Genomic DNA, 17,421 nt, shown 5'->3' with positions numbered 1-17,421 from the left:
CTCCCAGGAACTCCTTAAATGGCCCAAACATCTGGAAATGGCTTGGAGCGAGGTCTGGACTATACAGGGAATGTGCAATAAATGTTCACGGAAATATTGAAGGGAAGAACAGTAGTGGGCTCCAAGCCATTTTGGCTGGGATCGCGATTCATAGACGTTTTTTACTATTCCGATGTTTCACTCAGGCTAAGAATCTTATCACTGTACTGTGCTTTAAGTCTTCTGAAAATCTAAATTGAATTGTTTTATGCCTTCATTTACCAGTAATTTCATAAGTTTGACTTGAACGCCCCTTGTAGCTTGCATGTCAGGCTTTTTTTTCTTTATTCTTTTTACATTTTATATTTGAATGCTTAATTCTTGATTGTCATATTCTTAACCATGGCAAAAATGGTCAAATACTGTACTAATTAGCACATTGGCCTCTTCAAAGCATCCTCAAAATTTAGCGTAATTTGTAGGATACAGTTAGCTCTACAGAGGATGTTATTACTGTATGTCTACAGAATATTCCTATTGCTATTACTGTAGATTAGTAGATTACTGTAGACTACTGTTAATGTTCTTTAAATGGTATATTCATAATAACATTTCAAGTTAACAAAATATTCTTTTCATATTTTACTTGTAACATTATCCAGTAGGCCAAGAGTAATATATGAAAACATCCTTTGCTGGCTAACATCCAAGATTTTGTTATTCAACAACATTAGCCAAGTTAGCTAGCTACTTTTCAGCAAACTAGCTTGTATTTATTCATTGTGAAAAAACAAGTAAGATTTAAAAATACAACTGATCTTTAATTTTGTGTTCACAGTGGTTTATTAAATAGTAGCCTATTCTGTAATTAGCATTGGAGAAGTTAACTAGTGAGCTAACTTACTGTAGAGTGCAGACTCTGTTGTTTTTAGCTAGCAGATGATACTCTAATGTAGCGATAATCATTATGACTGACTAGGTTTGAACTGTGGATCTCAGCTTGTTACAAAAGAATCTAGATGTATGAATTAGTTTTCTTGCAAAAACATTGTGAAAGAATTTTTGAATTGTGTGTGCTGCATCACTTGACACAACTTTTCCATTTTCACTTTTGAGTCACGCTACATGCCAGTCACATTTGTGTGCTTTTATATGTGTATGTGTATTGTGTTTGTGTTTGGGTTTATTCAAGAGCACAAATGGTAACTCTAGCGAGTGCTTCTTGCAATACTCGTGTGAGTGCACAAAAAGCTGCATAGTGTCACAGCCTGTGTTTCTGTTCCGTCTCTACTTGACAGGAAGTGTGAAGTCAGAGAATGACGGAGTTGCTTTGTTTTGCATGTTGTTTGTTTAACGCATGTTGCTTGCGTACATTCTGTGTAACAGAAGAGTGTCCGTGTAGTCTGTGCTGCTCTGTGGAGCTTGTGGTGTGTGATATCACCAGCATCTTTCTGTTCTTTAATTTACTTTTATTTATTTATTTATTTTATTTTATTTTGTTTTATTTTTATCATTCTGAACATGACATTTGGCCTTCAGGTGTTAAATGTTCATCTTTGTGTTTGTTCCTGTAAATTTTCATTTGTACAGGTCAAATTCTGCTCTGTTTAGAGTTTCCGATAAGCGTTCGTTTCGTGGCGATTTCTGAAATCTTAGAAACAATCTATTTGATGTAATCTAATTATTAATGCATTATTTTTTTCCAAGAAGTATTATTTCTGGCATCATAGCCAGACAGGTGGAAAAAAATCAATGTAACTCCACTAAATATAGCAACGAGACCTAGACTATGAGATGAGTCTTTTCAATTCACTTTTCAGTCCTTGAAAAATAACTTCTGTCCCTCAAAACACAGCCCAATTCATTGTGTTCATGTTTGTTTTACCATCACATGAGTGAAGTATAAATAATGTAAATTAAGTCATTTTAGCAGAATATTTTTTTTTATGTAAGCATATTAAATTTATGAATCATAATCTGCAGAGCACAGTTTACCTTATTGCCTTGTGCACACTTGTAGGGCGTTAAAACTAACTTGCTTGAATTAGACATGGGCTTATGTCCCATGTCAGCTGTAAATTCTTGGTTATTTTCTCATGCAAATTTTAAATAGCCTAGAAATAGCTCTTATTGTGAGATGTTACTTTTTTCTTATTTCTGTCATCACTACTATTGTCAGTGTTTTTACTCGTCCAAAGCTTTGTTCTCACCCTGTGCCATTTCCTCACAGCTAAATCTGCCACTCCTAAGAAAACTTCTGGCCCGTCTAAGACTCCCTCTCAGGCCTCTTCGACAACCAAGAATGGCAAAGATGGCATCACTGAACGGACTTCAGCAGAAATTAAAACTGGAAAGAAAGCCAGATCACCTCAGCCCTGTCTCAAAGCTTCGACCGGGTCTGAAACCACAGCTGAGGGCAACTCTTCCGCTAAAGACCAAAAAAATAGCCGTCAGACCACCGGTGCCGATGGGAAGTCTGTTAAGGAGACGTCTCAGGTTGGTGAAGGTGCTAAGAAACAGTCGGAATCTTCGGCGCCAGAAAGAAGTCAGCCGCATGTAAACAAAGCTACAGAAGAGACGGCGTTTTCAGAAAGTGCGCTTTCCTCAGACATGCCAGGAGAGATTCAGAGCACAGGAACCGAGGACACGAGGACTGGAGCAGATGGAGAACAACAGTGAGTACGATATAACCCACTAGTCAGTGGTTCCTCCTACTGCAGTAGATATTATGGTACATACAGTATAAACACTGTATACTTTTACAGCTGTTCTTTTTTTTCATGTTTATTATGTACTGTTGAGGAATGATAATGTTGGTAATTTTATTATTGCTTATTCTACAGCATTGTTTAATTCTCAAATCTAATTGGCCAGACAGTGTTGATTTCAATTTTGATAACAGCAGGTGTGACAGCAGTTCCTGCTATAATTCAGATCCGAGGTTTTTGTTAATACACATATTTGCATATGTTCTCATTTCTCTTCAGCTTATTCAAAGGGCTGCACATAATGAACGCTTCACATACAGTAATCTAATAATAGCCATTTTTCAGGGGCACATATTTTGCTATTTCTTTAACACATAAACATAGATCTTAGAGCTCCCACAAAGTATGTGTATTTTTGTTATATCTGAAATATGCCATCTGAGCAACAAGCCAAGTGAGGGTATCATCCTACAGTATATGAGGTCACATTGGGGAGGTGGAGGTGTCTAATTTGGCAGGTTTAAGAGTTGCCCAATACAAAAAAAAACTCATCTGAATGTTTAAAAGTTAATAAACTTTTTCCAAAATTTTCCAAATGAGGTCCTCCTTAACAAAGTAAAGTGTAGTATAATAGTTCATATGGTGACCCTTATTTAAGGAGAGTCTCAATGTCAGTCTGTTTTTTGCTGGTGAGAGTCTTTAGGACAGAGGGCTTTACTTTCCAGTTTCACTATAATATGACAAGTTGGCAACATGACAATAGAGAGAGCGAGAGTGAGAAAACAAGGTGGGTTAGGAAACAACTGTTTATATCTTTTATGATGTAAGCGAAAACAGGAAGTAACTTCTCTCACAGTTGTTCCTTATCATTTAGTGTAACTATAAAATGATTCAAATGAATTCATTTAAAATATTCAGTATTATAAAATACCTGTGGTATAAGAGGAATAAAATGCAGTTATAATAAAAATAAAAAAAAAACACTTCTGTCGGTAACTCTTATTTCTTTTGTGGGCCACATGACACCACCTTGTGCTTTGTTATTTACAATACCCACAAGTATGTAATTCCTTACATATCAGCTTGGCAATGTGGGTCTGTTCATGTCGTATTGCCCACGTTGCCATCTGACTAAGATCTATGACTTTATTTCCTATGATGTAACTCGGGGAAAAACTCGTATTTGAAATAAAATCTCTTACGCACCTGTGGAACATAATGAGCATGGGTCTTTTTTTTTTTTGTCAAATACTCCCTGAAACAATTGCCAGAAGCAGTTTTTAAACATAAAAGCAGCATTATGTTATGAATTGTAAAACAATTTTAGAAGGTTTGTAAGGTGTTAACTCTTGGTGTGGCTGTTATTGTAATTGTGGTCTAGAGGCTGAGTTGAATTCGAGTGACTCTTTTGTGTTTGGTCATTTACAGAACTGAAGGAAGCAGGAAACCGCAGAGTGTCAATGTGGAAAGTCCAGAAGTAACTGTTATCCCTAACGCCGCTAGAGAGACAGCAGCTAGCGACTCAGACTCAGACGGGCCCATACTCTATAAAGATGATGAAGAGGATGACGAAGAGGATGAATACACCTCCAGTACGTTTTCTCTTATGGTGTAGTATTTCAGAATTCATTTTTCTAAAAGTCCATATCAGTGTGCTCAGGAAAATCAGATTAACATAATTACACACAGAGGCAGGAATCGAACCATATAGGCAAGAATGAAATAGTGTTTCCCTGGGTGTTTTTGGTTCGCTTTTTGTTTTTTATGGATATTTTCTGACTTTAATTAAAGCGTAATTAAAAACATGATTGTGACATGTTTTAATTATCAAGGTAAATACTTTTTTCATTTGACCAATTCTGATATCAGTAAGATTCAGCAGAGTTGAACATAACTTACATTTGCAGAGGAAATGTGTGGCCTTTTTGTTCATACTCATGCAGTTTGTGTGGACAAAATACATGCTTTCCATAAAAAAAATTTAAAAAATCTACCACCTGTGTAAACATGAGTAAGTTACGTAGAATGAGGTGAGCATTTAAGTAACTAAATAATAATAATAATAACAAATAAAAAAATAAAATAATAATAACAATAACAATGGCAGCGCAGTGGTGTAGTGGTTAGCACTGTGACTTTACACCTCCAGGGTCAAGGGTTCAAGTTCCTCCTTTTAGTGCATGGGGTTAGTATGTTCGCCCAATGCTTGGTGTGTTTCCACCGCATACTCCAGTTCCCTTTCACAGTCCTGATCATCCTGATAGAGTAGAATGATTGGTGTTTCCTAAAATTGTCCATAGTCTGCACGTGTCTGCAACCGTTCAGGGTATACTCTGCTCCATGCCCTGAGTTCCCTGAGAGAGCCCGGGAGAACTCCTGGGACCCTGTACTGGCTAACCAGGATAGACAATGAGTCAGTGAGTGAGGAGTAGTGGTAGTAGCAATAATAGTAAAAATAATACAAAATGATGGAAAATCCCTTTAAAATTTTAATCTAGTCAAATTTTTTAATGTTCTGCTTATCTTCATTTAATATTATTTAAGGGTCATGTTTAAATAATGATAACTAAACATTTGTATATCATTTAAAGAAAATATTAACTCCTACAGTGAGTTTATCATCGTGCACAGAAAAGTTCATTGTAACTAGCGTAATATTTATATAATATCGTCTGGTCATGAGACTTTTTTTTGAATAATAGAACAATTATCTGGTTGTGTAACCTAATTAGTCATTTAGTGTGGTGGAGAAATTCAACAAAATGTTTTTTGTTCATGTTGTTATGTTACTATTTATTTTTCTATACCTAATCCTTTTCTTGCTAACATTACGAGACTCAGGAAATGTCACTGTCAGCCCCTGGAAGCATGTTCAGAAGGTTTATTTTCTTGGCTTAAGCCCTTTGGCATGTCCTGTTACTTAGTCAAACAAAGAATTACATTTGGTTCCATTGCCAAGACTTGAGTTTTGCACATGAATCCACCAGGTCTTTGTTAGTGAGGGAAATAATGTAGTGTGTGTGCTTTTTTTTTTTTTTTTGGAGTTATTGTGTTTGCTGTGATCATTTAAAAAAAAAAAAATTGTGCAAGCGAAATTACATGCATAACACCAGACGTGTTAATAAAAGTCCATTATTTATCATGTAGAAGATATTTTGCACATTTTAAATTGTTAATTGTCCCCTGTGTATAAAGATGTTAGGAATACCATGTAGGCCTCTAGCAATCTAGCTCTTACTAAACACCCCTGTCCTTCCTACCTCTGTCTTTTTCCATTTCTTTTTCTGTTCTTTTTCCCTTTCTAATTTTACCTCCACCCTCATTTTATGGCATATTTAATGGTGGCAGAGCCCAAGTGCCTGAGAGAGATTAGCACGAATATTTGTTTCCATAGGCTCCCTTGCCAGTAAAATCCGCCGCAGAGACACGCTTGCCATCAAACTCGGCAACCGGCCCAGCAAGAAAGAGCTGGAAGAGAAGAATATCCTTCCAAGGACGTCAGAGACGGAGAGACAGGAACTGCGGCAGCAGATAGGCTGTAAACTAGTGAGGTGACGTTGACCCTACACCTGCAGAACACTTTGGTTTTAGTGTATTTAAGTACCAAACTGTCAAACATCCACACACTCCAGTTAAAGATGGAAAGCACAGAATGGTTTGAATGCCTCTAACAGGAATTGCTGAATTATCTAAGATAATTCCTGTAATTCAGGGCTGAAAAGTTTGGTTAGTCCAAAATTGGAATCTTGGAGTCTGTTGAGCCTGGAAAAATTTTGGCTCTGGTTTTGGCTCTCGCTATGTAATCTGTTATTAGTGCAATGACTGACATGACTCCTCCCAACGCAGGCGACTCAGCCAGAGACCCACCACTGAAGAGCTGGAGCAGAGGAACATCCTCAAACGTGAGTTACCCCTTGTTTTCCAGGTCATGTCAATGAGAACATGATCATGATCACATTTGACATGCAAAGTCACTGAAGGGTTTTACCAGATGTTTAACAAGCACACTGACACCAAGTTGGGTTAAAGAAAGAGTTTTAATACGATTTTTGAACTGCCGCATGGACAACAGTGCCAGATTGTATTGTTTTGTTCATTTTTAGAACAGGGCTTGGAAATCTAGGAATCTGAAATTTTAAGATGCTCATTTGCAGACATAGAACTGTGGGAAAAATAAAAGTTTTTGAGGAAAGAATTGATGTACTGTATAGCCACATTTAGCTCATTTGTAGTGGCTAGTTCCTCCAAAGGTCATTAAATTGTTATGGAGGAGACCTAAAGACAAACGATAGACATGTCAGATAATATTACCTCTTATGACGGGATGTACATACAGTATAGGGCTTTAGATATTGACTTGCTGTAGGTCCTAGTTCATTCCTTCATTCTTCTGTAAGTGATCAGTGTCATGGTGGACCTGAAGGAGCACTGAAAGATGTAAGACGGGAATAACTTAGTCACTTTGTCTTTAGGTGAAAATCAAAGACACCAAGGAATTAAACATTCCAGTTTGTAATTTATCCATACCAATCTCCCCAACAGGGTTGTTACATTGGTATTACTCCCTGACTTAGTGAACAAGCATATAGATGTGTTTTGATGGAGACTAAAGACATGTTTTCCAACGTCTCTCGGGATAAGGCCGTCTGTTCGACGTCATAAATATAATGGAATGAAGATGCACATCTGTCCATTTCAGGTCACACACTTAACACACATTATCACCCTGGGACAATGTAGATGTCTGAAGAAAACAAACAGGCCGTAACACGACCGTACAGACAGTAACCCAAACATAATGTTTTTTTTAGAGTGGTCACCCAGTAAAGTGGCCTTCAAGATCCGTAGATCTAAACCCACTTGATTTAGATCTGACCCACTTGATTGAGAGAACATGTAAAATATATGATGTCCCAGGAGGAGATACAGCACATAGATCATTTAAAGGAAAGCATTTGTGCAAGTGAAATTACAGTACATGCATAACACCAGATGTGTTAATAAAAGTCCATTATTCATCATATAGAGGACATTTTGTACATAAAACAAAATAAACAAAACATTTTACACATTTTAAATTCTCCCCTGTGTATGAAGATGTTGTGGTAAAAAAAAAAACATGTAAACCCGAGACACTAAAAATAAATTCCCCCTTTTTTCCTTGCATTAAACAGTGAATGTTTTTATATGATGCAGTACATGACTTTAAACGTACCAAAAGACTAAAATTGGCTTACAGATGTATAAAACGAGTAAGAGCCTTCTCCCTAAACTTGGTCAGGTCTGTTATAGAGCTTTTGGCTATTTTCATGAAGGGCTCTTGAAACTACATATGAAACCTGCTGAGGTATTTCACAGAACTGAATAATCCCGTCAGGTGCCTATTTCTCTTAGAGGAGAACAGTAATTACACGCCTCTGCTACATGAAAGCCCAAGCGTCTACAATAGCCAGCATCAAAGAGCATCCATGGCAGTCTGAGTCAACCCAATTTCACACATTTTATACTCCGAGAAGAAAGAATAATGAAGCAAGCATTGTCAAAGTGTCATTTTATTTTAAGCACTGGTGTTAAGACAGAAAGGAACTGAACAAGCTGGTGGACAGTTAATGCAGCATGATTGATGGGAAAGAAGCCACGCGTCTGTTTGCTCCCGACCACTGAAGTGCACTCAGGCTGTATGTTTAGACCAGGGACTGTTGTCCAAGCCATCAAGTCTGTCTCAGACACTCAGATTTTCATTTGTTACTATCGGCAAAGCTGCACTCTCAGACGTGTCGTCTTTCAAACAGCGATCAGGGTTTGAGAGGTTACAAACTGCCACTTTATTACAATGATACATCATGAAGCACTCAGACTTGTGCAGGTGACACATCACAGCTTCATCTGTTTGTAATAATATATTTAAGGCTCATCACAGTCACAGTTTACATTCGGTATACTGGTTATGTCGGTGTCTTATGTGAAGAAATCTTGTCTGAGCGTATGTGGTGTTTGTGTTATGAATTTTCATTTCTGTTTAATCCTGTAATCCACAGGGATAACATTCATGAGTATAACATAAGAACAAGACTTAATAGCATTTATTATTATTTTATGTTTCATCACTGCAGAGAAGAATGAGGAAGAGGAGCATGAAGCCAAGCAAGAAATTAAGAGACGGCTTTCTCGGAAGGTATCTCACCGAACAGCATAACACTTTCCAGCATACATTTCACAAAACTAGTTTTTAATCCTTTAAGATTTAACTTCCATAATTAAGTGTTTTAAAAACTTTATAAAGTTATCAGCAAAGAATTATTCTGCTAGTGCAGAGAAATTTTGTGGTCCACTGCGCCATCTGGTGGACGCAAAGTGTGAGGTTTCACTACTGTGAAATAAAATCCATATTAAATGATGTAGATCCCATGACATAACGGTGTAGAGCTGAAGTGACTTAGCTTTTTGCTAGAAAAAAAGATGCCTTCAATCTCTGACGTAAAGATGTTTTATAATTTTAAGCATGTTGTTTGTCCTGCTGCTGCTGAACTTTTTTAAAAGTCGTACTGTCTATAGGAGTTAGACTTAAATTAGCTATATTTTATTTACTGAGTCACTAGTTTATATTCCCTGTGGATTGTGTTAGAACATATTTGTTCTTTTTAATGTAGCTGAGTGTTAGGCCCACAGTGGCTGAATTAGTAGCACGGAGGATCCTGCGGTTTAACGAATATGTAGAGGTGACAGAGGCGAAAGACTACGATCGGCGTGCTGACAAGCCCTGGACCAGGCTGACACCTGCAGACAAAGTGAGACATTTTTATATTCTACTGTATATACTGAAGGATGATTTCTTCTGTGTTATTCCACAAGTTGTTTTCAAATTGTCATGTATTTTCTGTCTTTGCTGCCACCTACTGGCCATTGCACTTAAATGTTAAAGTGAAATGGGTCAAAAAGTATAATTGGTGTTCCTGATCAAAACAGGATATCTCTTGTTTTTTAAAATGTATTATTTATTCACAGATTCTTTTGATTAAAGGGGTCCTATTATGCTTTCTTTAAATATTATCTTTCATGCAGTGTGTCATGTAGCTGTATGTGAACATAAATTATCTACACTATCTGTGACGCCGACAGTGCACGATAAATGAAGTTTTTGTCTATTAAAAAAAGAATCCGCTCTAATAAACGAGTCGTTGGCAAATCTATTTTTACTCTGTTACGGATCCACGTCACTCCGTAACATATTTGCAAAATGTCCACCCACGTTCTACGTCACAAACAACTTGCCCGCCATCTTACAATTAACGTTACCACACTCTTGTTAATGTGACCGAGCATTCATGCCGGGTTTGCTTAAACACTTTGTAATATAAAAAAAAAAAACAATAAAAACGAGAGCACACAAAATCCTTTTTAACTGTTTATTCTCCACCATTGCGCAAGTGCGCATGCTTCATGCCCTTCTATGGCAAGCCCGGAGGGGAAAAATGCATGAGTAGTAATGACTAATTATTAAAGATAAAAGACCTCTCGATTTTTGTAGCCACAGTTAATATAAAATTAGCTGGTCATTACACGGTAAAACCGACGCCATCTTTTTAATGTATTGACGGGTCTCCAGAGCCGTCGTTCAGTTATGGTAATGGGCGTTTCGTTTTCCGACACATGCTGTAGCGGTAGACCAGTCATAAATCACCGCACCATCTGACCAATCACAGCAGTGAGGGCTCACGAAAAGGAGGGGTTTAGACAGACTGAATCTTCGAACTGCTTCACACAAGTCATTTACGAATAATTTATAAATAAATCTATTTTTGGAGAGAACTAAAGTGTTTTTTGATCTGGCATACATGTAAACCTGTTTTAAGAGACTCATTAAGCAATATTAGCAACCTTTAAAATGGCATAATAGGGGCACTTAAGTATAATAGTATTTATATTAGTATAAACTATATTATACTTATATTAATTTATCGTAAAATCTGCCATAATTTAGGGTCTAATTGTCATTTCGCAATATGTGAATTTAAAAATGGACTATTTACTAATAAGATGTTTAAACAAATTATTAAATGACTAAATGAAGTTGAAAACCTACATACTATGGTACGTACTACAATGTTGTTTTGGATGAGTTGTGGACTTTTTTTTTCTTCCTTTTTTTTGCAGGCTGCTATACGCAAGGAGCTTAACGAGTTTAAAAGCAAAGAGATGGAAGTTCATGTAGAGAGCAAACAGTTTACCAGGTGAGTCAGTGTATAGCAGCATATGTGGGTTTTTTTTGTTTGTTTTTTCCATTATGCAGGTATGATGTAGCCAAGAGATGATAAACTTTAAGGAAATGCATTACCGCAAATTACAGCTCAATTTAAGCAGATCTTTATATAAAAAGAAATAGTTGTACGGCTGTTTCAGAGGAAAGAAATTTTTACTAACTTTATGGTTGGTGTGTAGAGCAAAAAAAATTTATAATAATTAAGACTTACTGTAATGTACTTACATCACCCTCAATTTTTTATTTAAGACAGGCTTGGAGAAAATCCGAGCTATTCCTTTATGATCACATCGCATTTTTGTCTCAATTCAGATGTCTAATATGGACATTAACTGAAGCTCTTAAAGTTTATCTGTATGATGTTATACTTTGCACTAAATCCATACATTAGTCCAGTTTGCTTGGACAGATTATCTATCAGAGCATGGGTACAATTTTTTATTTTTTTTTAACTCAATGTGATGATTCATGGCTTTATGAACATAAAATAACACGTTAACACATTATTTAAAACAGAAAACTGTGCACAGGCATTATGAATTTCTGATCTCCTCGGAGTGTCTCATGATCACATTAAGCTAAATTTAACCTACTAAACTCTCCAAGGCATGTCACATTAGTTTGTCTGTGATTTACACAATGATTTGAGCTGTATTTTTTCATATGAAATCTTTCCTCACTAAATCTCATTAAGCACAGCTTATTGGCTTTCTTCTTGGAAATCTGTCTTGTTTTCCAATAAAATGTGGCTTGATCTTTTTGCTCGATCTCCCCACTGTGATTGTGTTAAAATAGCATCCGCTCCCTCTGTGATTTGGCAGGTTCCATCGTCCCTGAGAGACTGGAATGGCGCCAGCACCCTTTCTCTTTCTCTCTCTCTCTCTCTCTCTCTCTCCCTCTCTTCCGGTTTCTTCACTTCATTTTCCACTGTGGGGCCAAGAGTTGAGCTTCATGACCCACATTGGCACATTCCGATGTGTCGCTAAACATCATGAAATACTTGGGTGAAATAGAGGACAGCTGAAATGCCAGCGAGGGAGATATCTGTGCAAGAACATACATGAACAGGTGCCTTGCTTTGTCCCTGACTTTGTTTGCACACACTAAGGACAAGCAGACTTTTTTTTTTGTTTTTGATTTTGATTTTCAAAATTATTGATTCCCAGTATGCCTCAGGACATACAGTGACATATACAGTTACTTCTCAACACAATGTTCTGTAAGTCCTTGTGTTGAGGACATGGCTCTTTTTTTATTTTATTTAAGAAATATGACTGATTTTATAACAGTGTTAAAGTGTGAAGTCCCATATTACTTGTGAATATTCATGCATGTGAAAAAAGCATTTTAAAAGTCATAGTAATTCTTTGAACTTAGAAAATTTCTACAAGAAACTTCAAACAGGAAGTCTTTTACACAATCACGAATGTTTATTCGTGTCATTATTATTGTTATTACTATTATTATTATTATTATTATTATTATGAAGACTTGTAGCAGCTGTAAAGGATATTTGCTTTGTGCCTTTTTTTATTCCATCCAAAAAGCTGTTTTGGGTATCAGCTCTTTTTGAGCGTATGTGGTGCAGAAGGTTTTTAGTTTTCATAGCTTTACAGTCTTGTACTTGCTCTCTCCATTGATTTGACCTTGGGGAAAACATGCTGTCCATTATAAATGCTGTATTGACTACAACAGGGCTGACTCATGATTCCATTATTCCACTTGGACTATGGGAAATGCTCAACCATTCAACATGCTGGGTTTACAAGGATCCTCCCTTTTTGCAACTGTCTTTATTTTTTAGTGTTCCCCATGGTTTCCTCCTCAAATTAAGCCTCATCTCATCTTTTCACTTGCACCACCTACTTCTCATTGCACCCAAATGGGTAAAAAACTCCACATCTGTTTCGCTGCTGTGAGCATAGCTATATTGCATTACAGTACATTGTAATATGTTGTGGGATCAAACCTTTTTTTTGTGTTACTATTATAAGATGATATTACCACAAATGTACATGTTTGAGAGAGGCCAGGAGTTTTATTTTCTCATTGCAAACAGGTATCATGGAGAAATGTTTAAATTATTTTTAATCAGTTGTTGTACAGAATGTGCATATAATACATGTGAATACATCCAACATGCCGTAAAGGAGACTGATTGTTTGGTTTAATTGACTGCGCTTCTTCTGTGCATAAGAAAACAAACTTCACTTAATCTTCTTTTAACATAGGTAAATTTAGTGAATAGTGGAGTGAATAGTTCAATAGAATAGCAAACTCATCTTTCTATGAAAAACCTAAAATCATACTTCCTGACAAGTCAGGTTAGAACTGCAGGAGTTCTTACTCATGTAGGTTGTAATTTTATTATTTACTTCTATTGTGTCTTTAATTGCATAGTCTCTATGTGTATGCTTGGGTCTCCTCTGGATTATCTAGTTTCTGGATACCTCCAAAAAAACATTATATTGGATGCACTAGCCCTTACAATTGTATATGTGATGTACTTGTGGTGTCTTGATGTATTTTTTTTTATATCTTGTCCAGTGTTCCAGGTAGAGTCTCTGGATTCACTGTGACCCTGACCAGGAAAAAAAAAACTACTTTAACGTCACTCCAGTCTGGTACACACAGTCTAACTTCTCTGTACAGCCTAATTTAGTGCCTGTGTAGATCTAACTGAATCAGACCAGAAGGCCTTGCTAATTTACACCATTGATTCCAAGGGCTCATTTTTCTGTGGGACTGAGCACAAATCAGTAATATTAATTTCACATTAAGTCCTGCTGGTGTTCCACAAATCATTTTAGAGGTTAATAAAGCAGCTCGAAGCCCGGATACACTGAGCAGATGGTAAGACAAGTGATAAAAAAAAATGTGACACGACTCAGTTCCATGGAACTGAGATGAAATTGCAAACAGTGTAAAATACCATTTTTAACTGTCAGCAGGTCAAATCCATAATAGATTTTAGAGGACAGAAGCGTGTCTTTTTGAGAGTGGAAATATCTCTGAATATTGTTTTTAGTGAGCAAATACTGTACAGCTATGATTCTCAGTCCTCTTTCGTACTTACTCCATCCTGCACATCAGATGAACTAATCAACTAACGTAACCCTCCCTGTGACAATGTGAAGGACTGAGGGGGGGTTTACTCCAGGACCACGAATATGAGTCATGAATATAAGTTTTTGCACATGGCTGCATTGAAGAACATTGTACACTTTTGAGACATTCAAGTATTCTCAATGACCATGTAATATCAGGTAATTTTAACAACCTATCAAGCAAAATAAGCTTTGTAGGTTGTCTCCTGTGGGTAGTACAGATGTGTCGTTCATGAATGATTTGATCTTTTCGAAAGAGTCCAAAGGTTATGTACAGGAAACAGAAATGAGTCGTTCGAGTCGTTCGAATCGTTCGCTATACAGTGCTATAGATTTAAAAGAACGACGACTCGGACTAGAAGACTCATAAAAAGAATCGCTCAATTCTGATTCTTGTGTAATGCACTGCAGAGCCTTTATGGAAGTCACGTTACAAAAGAACGAATGATTCGGACCAGAAGATATAAAAGGTGAGCTGCTTATTCTGTTTATTATATGTCCTTAGCTGCATTGTAATATTTTCATTACTGGAACTATAGCCAAAATTTGTGTTTGTAGTGTTGGGGGCCTGTTTATTAAAAATTTAACATTTTATTTTATTTCTGATCAAAAGAACGAAATGAACTAAATGATTTTAAAAAAGATTTTGATGAACGAGATTCAAAGAACCGAGTTACTAAAATGATCCAAACTTCCCATCACTAGTGGGACACACATTCTAATTTAATGTTTTTTTTTGTTTGTTTAGCAATTTGTTTTCTACATTATAGAACAATACTGGAGATTTCAAAACTATAAAATAACACATGGAATTCTATAATTAAGTAACAACAACAGAACAACAGTCAGTTGTTATTTTAAGACGAAGATGAAGGACAGCTCTCATCAACATAATAAAACTGGCTCTCATGAGGACCATTAGGGGAAAGCAAGACCAAAACTTCTCTGTTACCAGCCTCAAAAATCACCAATTAACAACCAGCACCTCAGATTAGAGCCGTTGTGAAGGCTTCACAGAGAATAAGTAGTAGACACATCTCAATATCAACTGTTCTGTTAGGATTTTTGCATATTTTAATGAAATCAGGTAAGATCATGGAATTAGAAGGTGTGTCCAAGCTATACATGCATATACATAACAGAGCCAACATCATTAACCAGGTTTAAGCTAAAATTCCAGCCCAATTGTGTCTCAAAATCTACCATGATAACATGGTAGGGTTAATATTTGACATACAGTGATCAGTCATAATATTAAAACCACTAATGGGTGAACTGGTTAATTGATTGAATTGATTCATTAAAACTGCATCTGTCAAGGGTTGGAATAAACTAGGCATAAGTTGAACAGCCAAAGTTGATATTGGAAGCAGAAACATGGTCCAAGGAAGGACAACCGATGAACTGGCGGAAGGGTCAGTTGTGCCCAAGACTCACTGATCAGTGTGGGGAGTAAAGGTTAGCCCCTCTGGTCCAATCTGCTTCACCTAACATTGTGGATCTCATGCTTATAGAGCTTATTTAACCTTCATATACAGTGCTTTGAAAAAGTATTAGCCCCCACTGATGACCAAAAGGAATAGGCTCATCTCGCATTTGCCAAAAAAAAAATCTTGATTATCCCAAATACTTTTTTTTAGCAATTCTTCTGTGTGTACCTTCCAAACTAACAGAGTATTTCATAAAAGGAACATCATACCAACAGTCAAACATGATGGTGATAATGCGATGGTCTGAGGCCGCTTTGCAGCTTCAGGACCTGGATGATTTACCATAATTGATGAAACCATTAATTCTGAACTCCACCAGAATATCCTGAACAATTTGTGACCTCACGTTTAAGCACATTTGGATTAGCAGGCCAATTAAATGATACACACCAGCAAGTTCACCTCTGAATTGCTCAAAAAAACATAATTAAGGTTTTGGAGTGGCCTAGTCAAACTCTGCACTTAAATCCAGTTTAGATGCTGTGGCAATACCTTAAACAGGTTAAACCCTCCAATGTGACTTAATTAAAACAATTCTGCATAGAAGAGTGGGAAACACTAGAAACACTCAATTGCAGTTCACAATGATTTCAGTGTCACCAAGGATAGCACAACCAGTTATTAGGTTTAGGGGCAATTACTTTTTCACATGGGCCAGGTAGGTTTGGACAGCTTTTTTCCCTTAATAAATAAAATTATAATTTAAAACTGTATTTTATTTGGTTTATCTTTGTGCAATATTAAATTTGCATTATGCAAAAAAAAAAAAAAAACAACCTTCATGGTACTGTGCATAACCCCAGCAAAGGTAAGACCTGTAAACACCCCAGAAGCTGTGATGCTGACCACTGCACTACTGGGTGGACTTAATGCTTCACTTCTGGGTGGCCCTTCACCCTAATAAGTGACTCAATGCAAGAAGCTAAAGTGTTAAGCAGAACAGAAAGTTTCGGTGCTAATCATTTTCTTGTACGTACTTTCATTAAGAGGAAGTGTATAGTAGCTCCGTGAGAACCTCTAACCCACATGCCAAAAAATCTTTATTTGTGGGAAGTGTTTGGAAAATGGTTTCATATACAGTATTTAGAAAAATTTTCAGATGAAACATCTGGAAATAAGGGGTGCACACTTTTTTTTTTAAAGTTATTTTAGTCATGTTTCATGCAAAACACTGTGTCTGGGGCTCAACCCAACCACCTTTACCCACCTTTAGGAACCAGGACTCTACCCATCTCACCACTGAGGAAAACAGGTCCAGGGCAGATCATGTAAATTAGTTTTATTAATGGCATAAAATTATAAAACACAAGGTGTTTGGTAATGTTCCACCACGTAGTTCTCATCATCCTCTGTTTATTCCCACTTGGTCCATTTATGTGGATGTTACTTTGACACATACCGCCTACTTAAACATTGTTACAGACCAAGTACACTCTTAATAGGAACACTAGTCCTTTATGGCAGCGGCCTCTATCAGCGGTATAACGCATTCTTCCTTGATATTTTATATGATTTACTATGTGTATGAAGCTAATTTTTGGTTTCTTATGACACATGCATTAAAAAACCCCAATCCTTTACCCTTTTTTGGAACACACCTCATCACATCCAGACCTCACTGGTCATTTTTAAACTTCAGCTATTTATAGTTTGATCAACACAAGCTGTTTGAACCTGGCAGATGGCCTACTGAATGAGCTCACCATTACCCCTAACTCATCCTCCTCCTCCTTCTTATCTAGTTCTTGGAATTGTACTGGTGATAAACCGCTGGCAATGTAAAAACTGCACTGCACTGAGCTTGTAAAAGCTGCTTGGGCACTGGAGAGGAAAGCGATGTTTCAGGATGTCCGGCTGGCTGCACTCCAATGGGAAGT

General features: G+C 36.8%; 1 protein-coding gene across 3 annotated transcripts in view; it reads left to right on the top strand.

Moving 5' to 3' along the window:
• Positions 1-13,096, top strand: part of phactr2 (phosphatase and actin regulator 2) — a 58,128-nt gene extending 45,032 nt beyond the window's left edge. For all 3 annotated transcript variants that reach the window (XM_053502057.1, XM_053502055.1, XM_053502056.1), the window contains 8 exons: positions 2,210-2,654; positions 4,116-4,279; positions 6,082-6,238; positions 6,534-6,589; positions 8,801-8,862; positions 9,338-9,475; positions 10,842-10,918; positions 11,769-13,096. In XM_053502057.1, coding sequence (XP_053358032.1) covers positions 2,210-2,654; positions 4,116-4,279; positions 6,082-6,238; positions 6,534-6,589; positions 8,801-8,862; positions 9,338-9,475; positions 10,842-10,918; positions 11,769-11,784 — 1,115 coding nt within the window. In that variant the 3' untranslated portion in view covers positions 11,785-13,096. The remainder of the gene's footprint in view (positions 1-2,209; positions 2,655-4,115; positions 4,280-6,081; positions 6,239-6,533; positions 6,590-8,800; positions 8,863-9,337; positions 9,476-10,841; positions 10,919-11,768) is intronic.
• Positions 13,097-17,421: the final 4,325 nt, after the last annotated feature.

This window comes from Clarias gariepinus, chromosome 8, assembly GCF_024256425.1.
Source record: "Clarias gariepinus isolate MV-2021 ecotype Netherlands chromosome 8, CGAR_prim_01v2, whole genome shotgun sequence".
Classification (NCBI taxonomy): Eukaryota; Metazoa; Chordata; class Actinopteri; order Siluriformes; family Clariidae; genus Clarias; species Clarias gariepinus.
The sequence above is the reverse complement of the archived record's forward strand: the minus strand, read 5'-3'. Positions and strand labels throughout refer to the sequence as shown.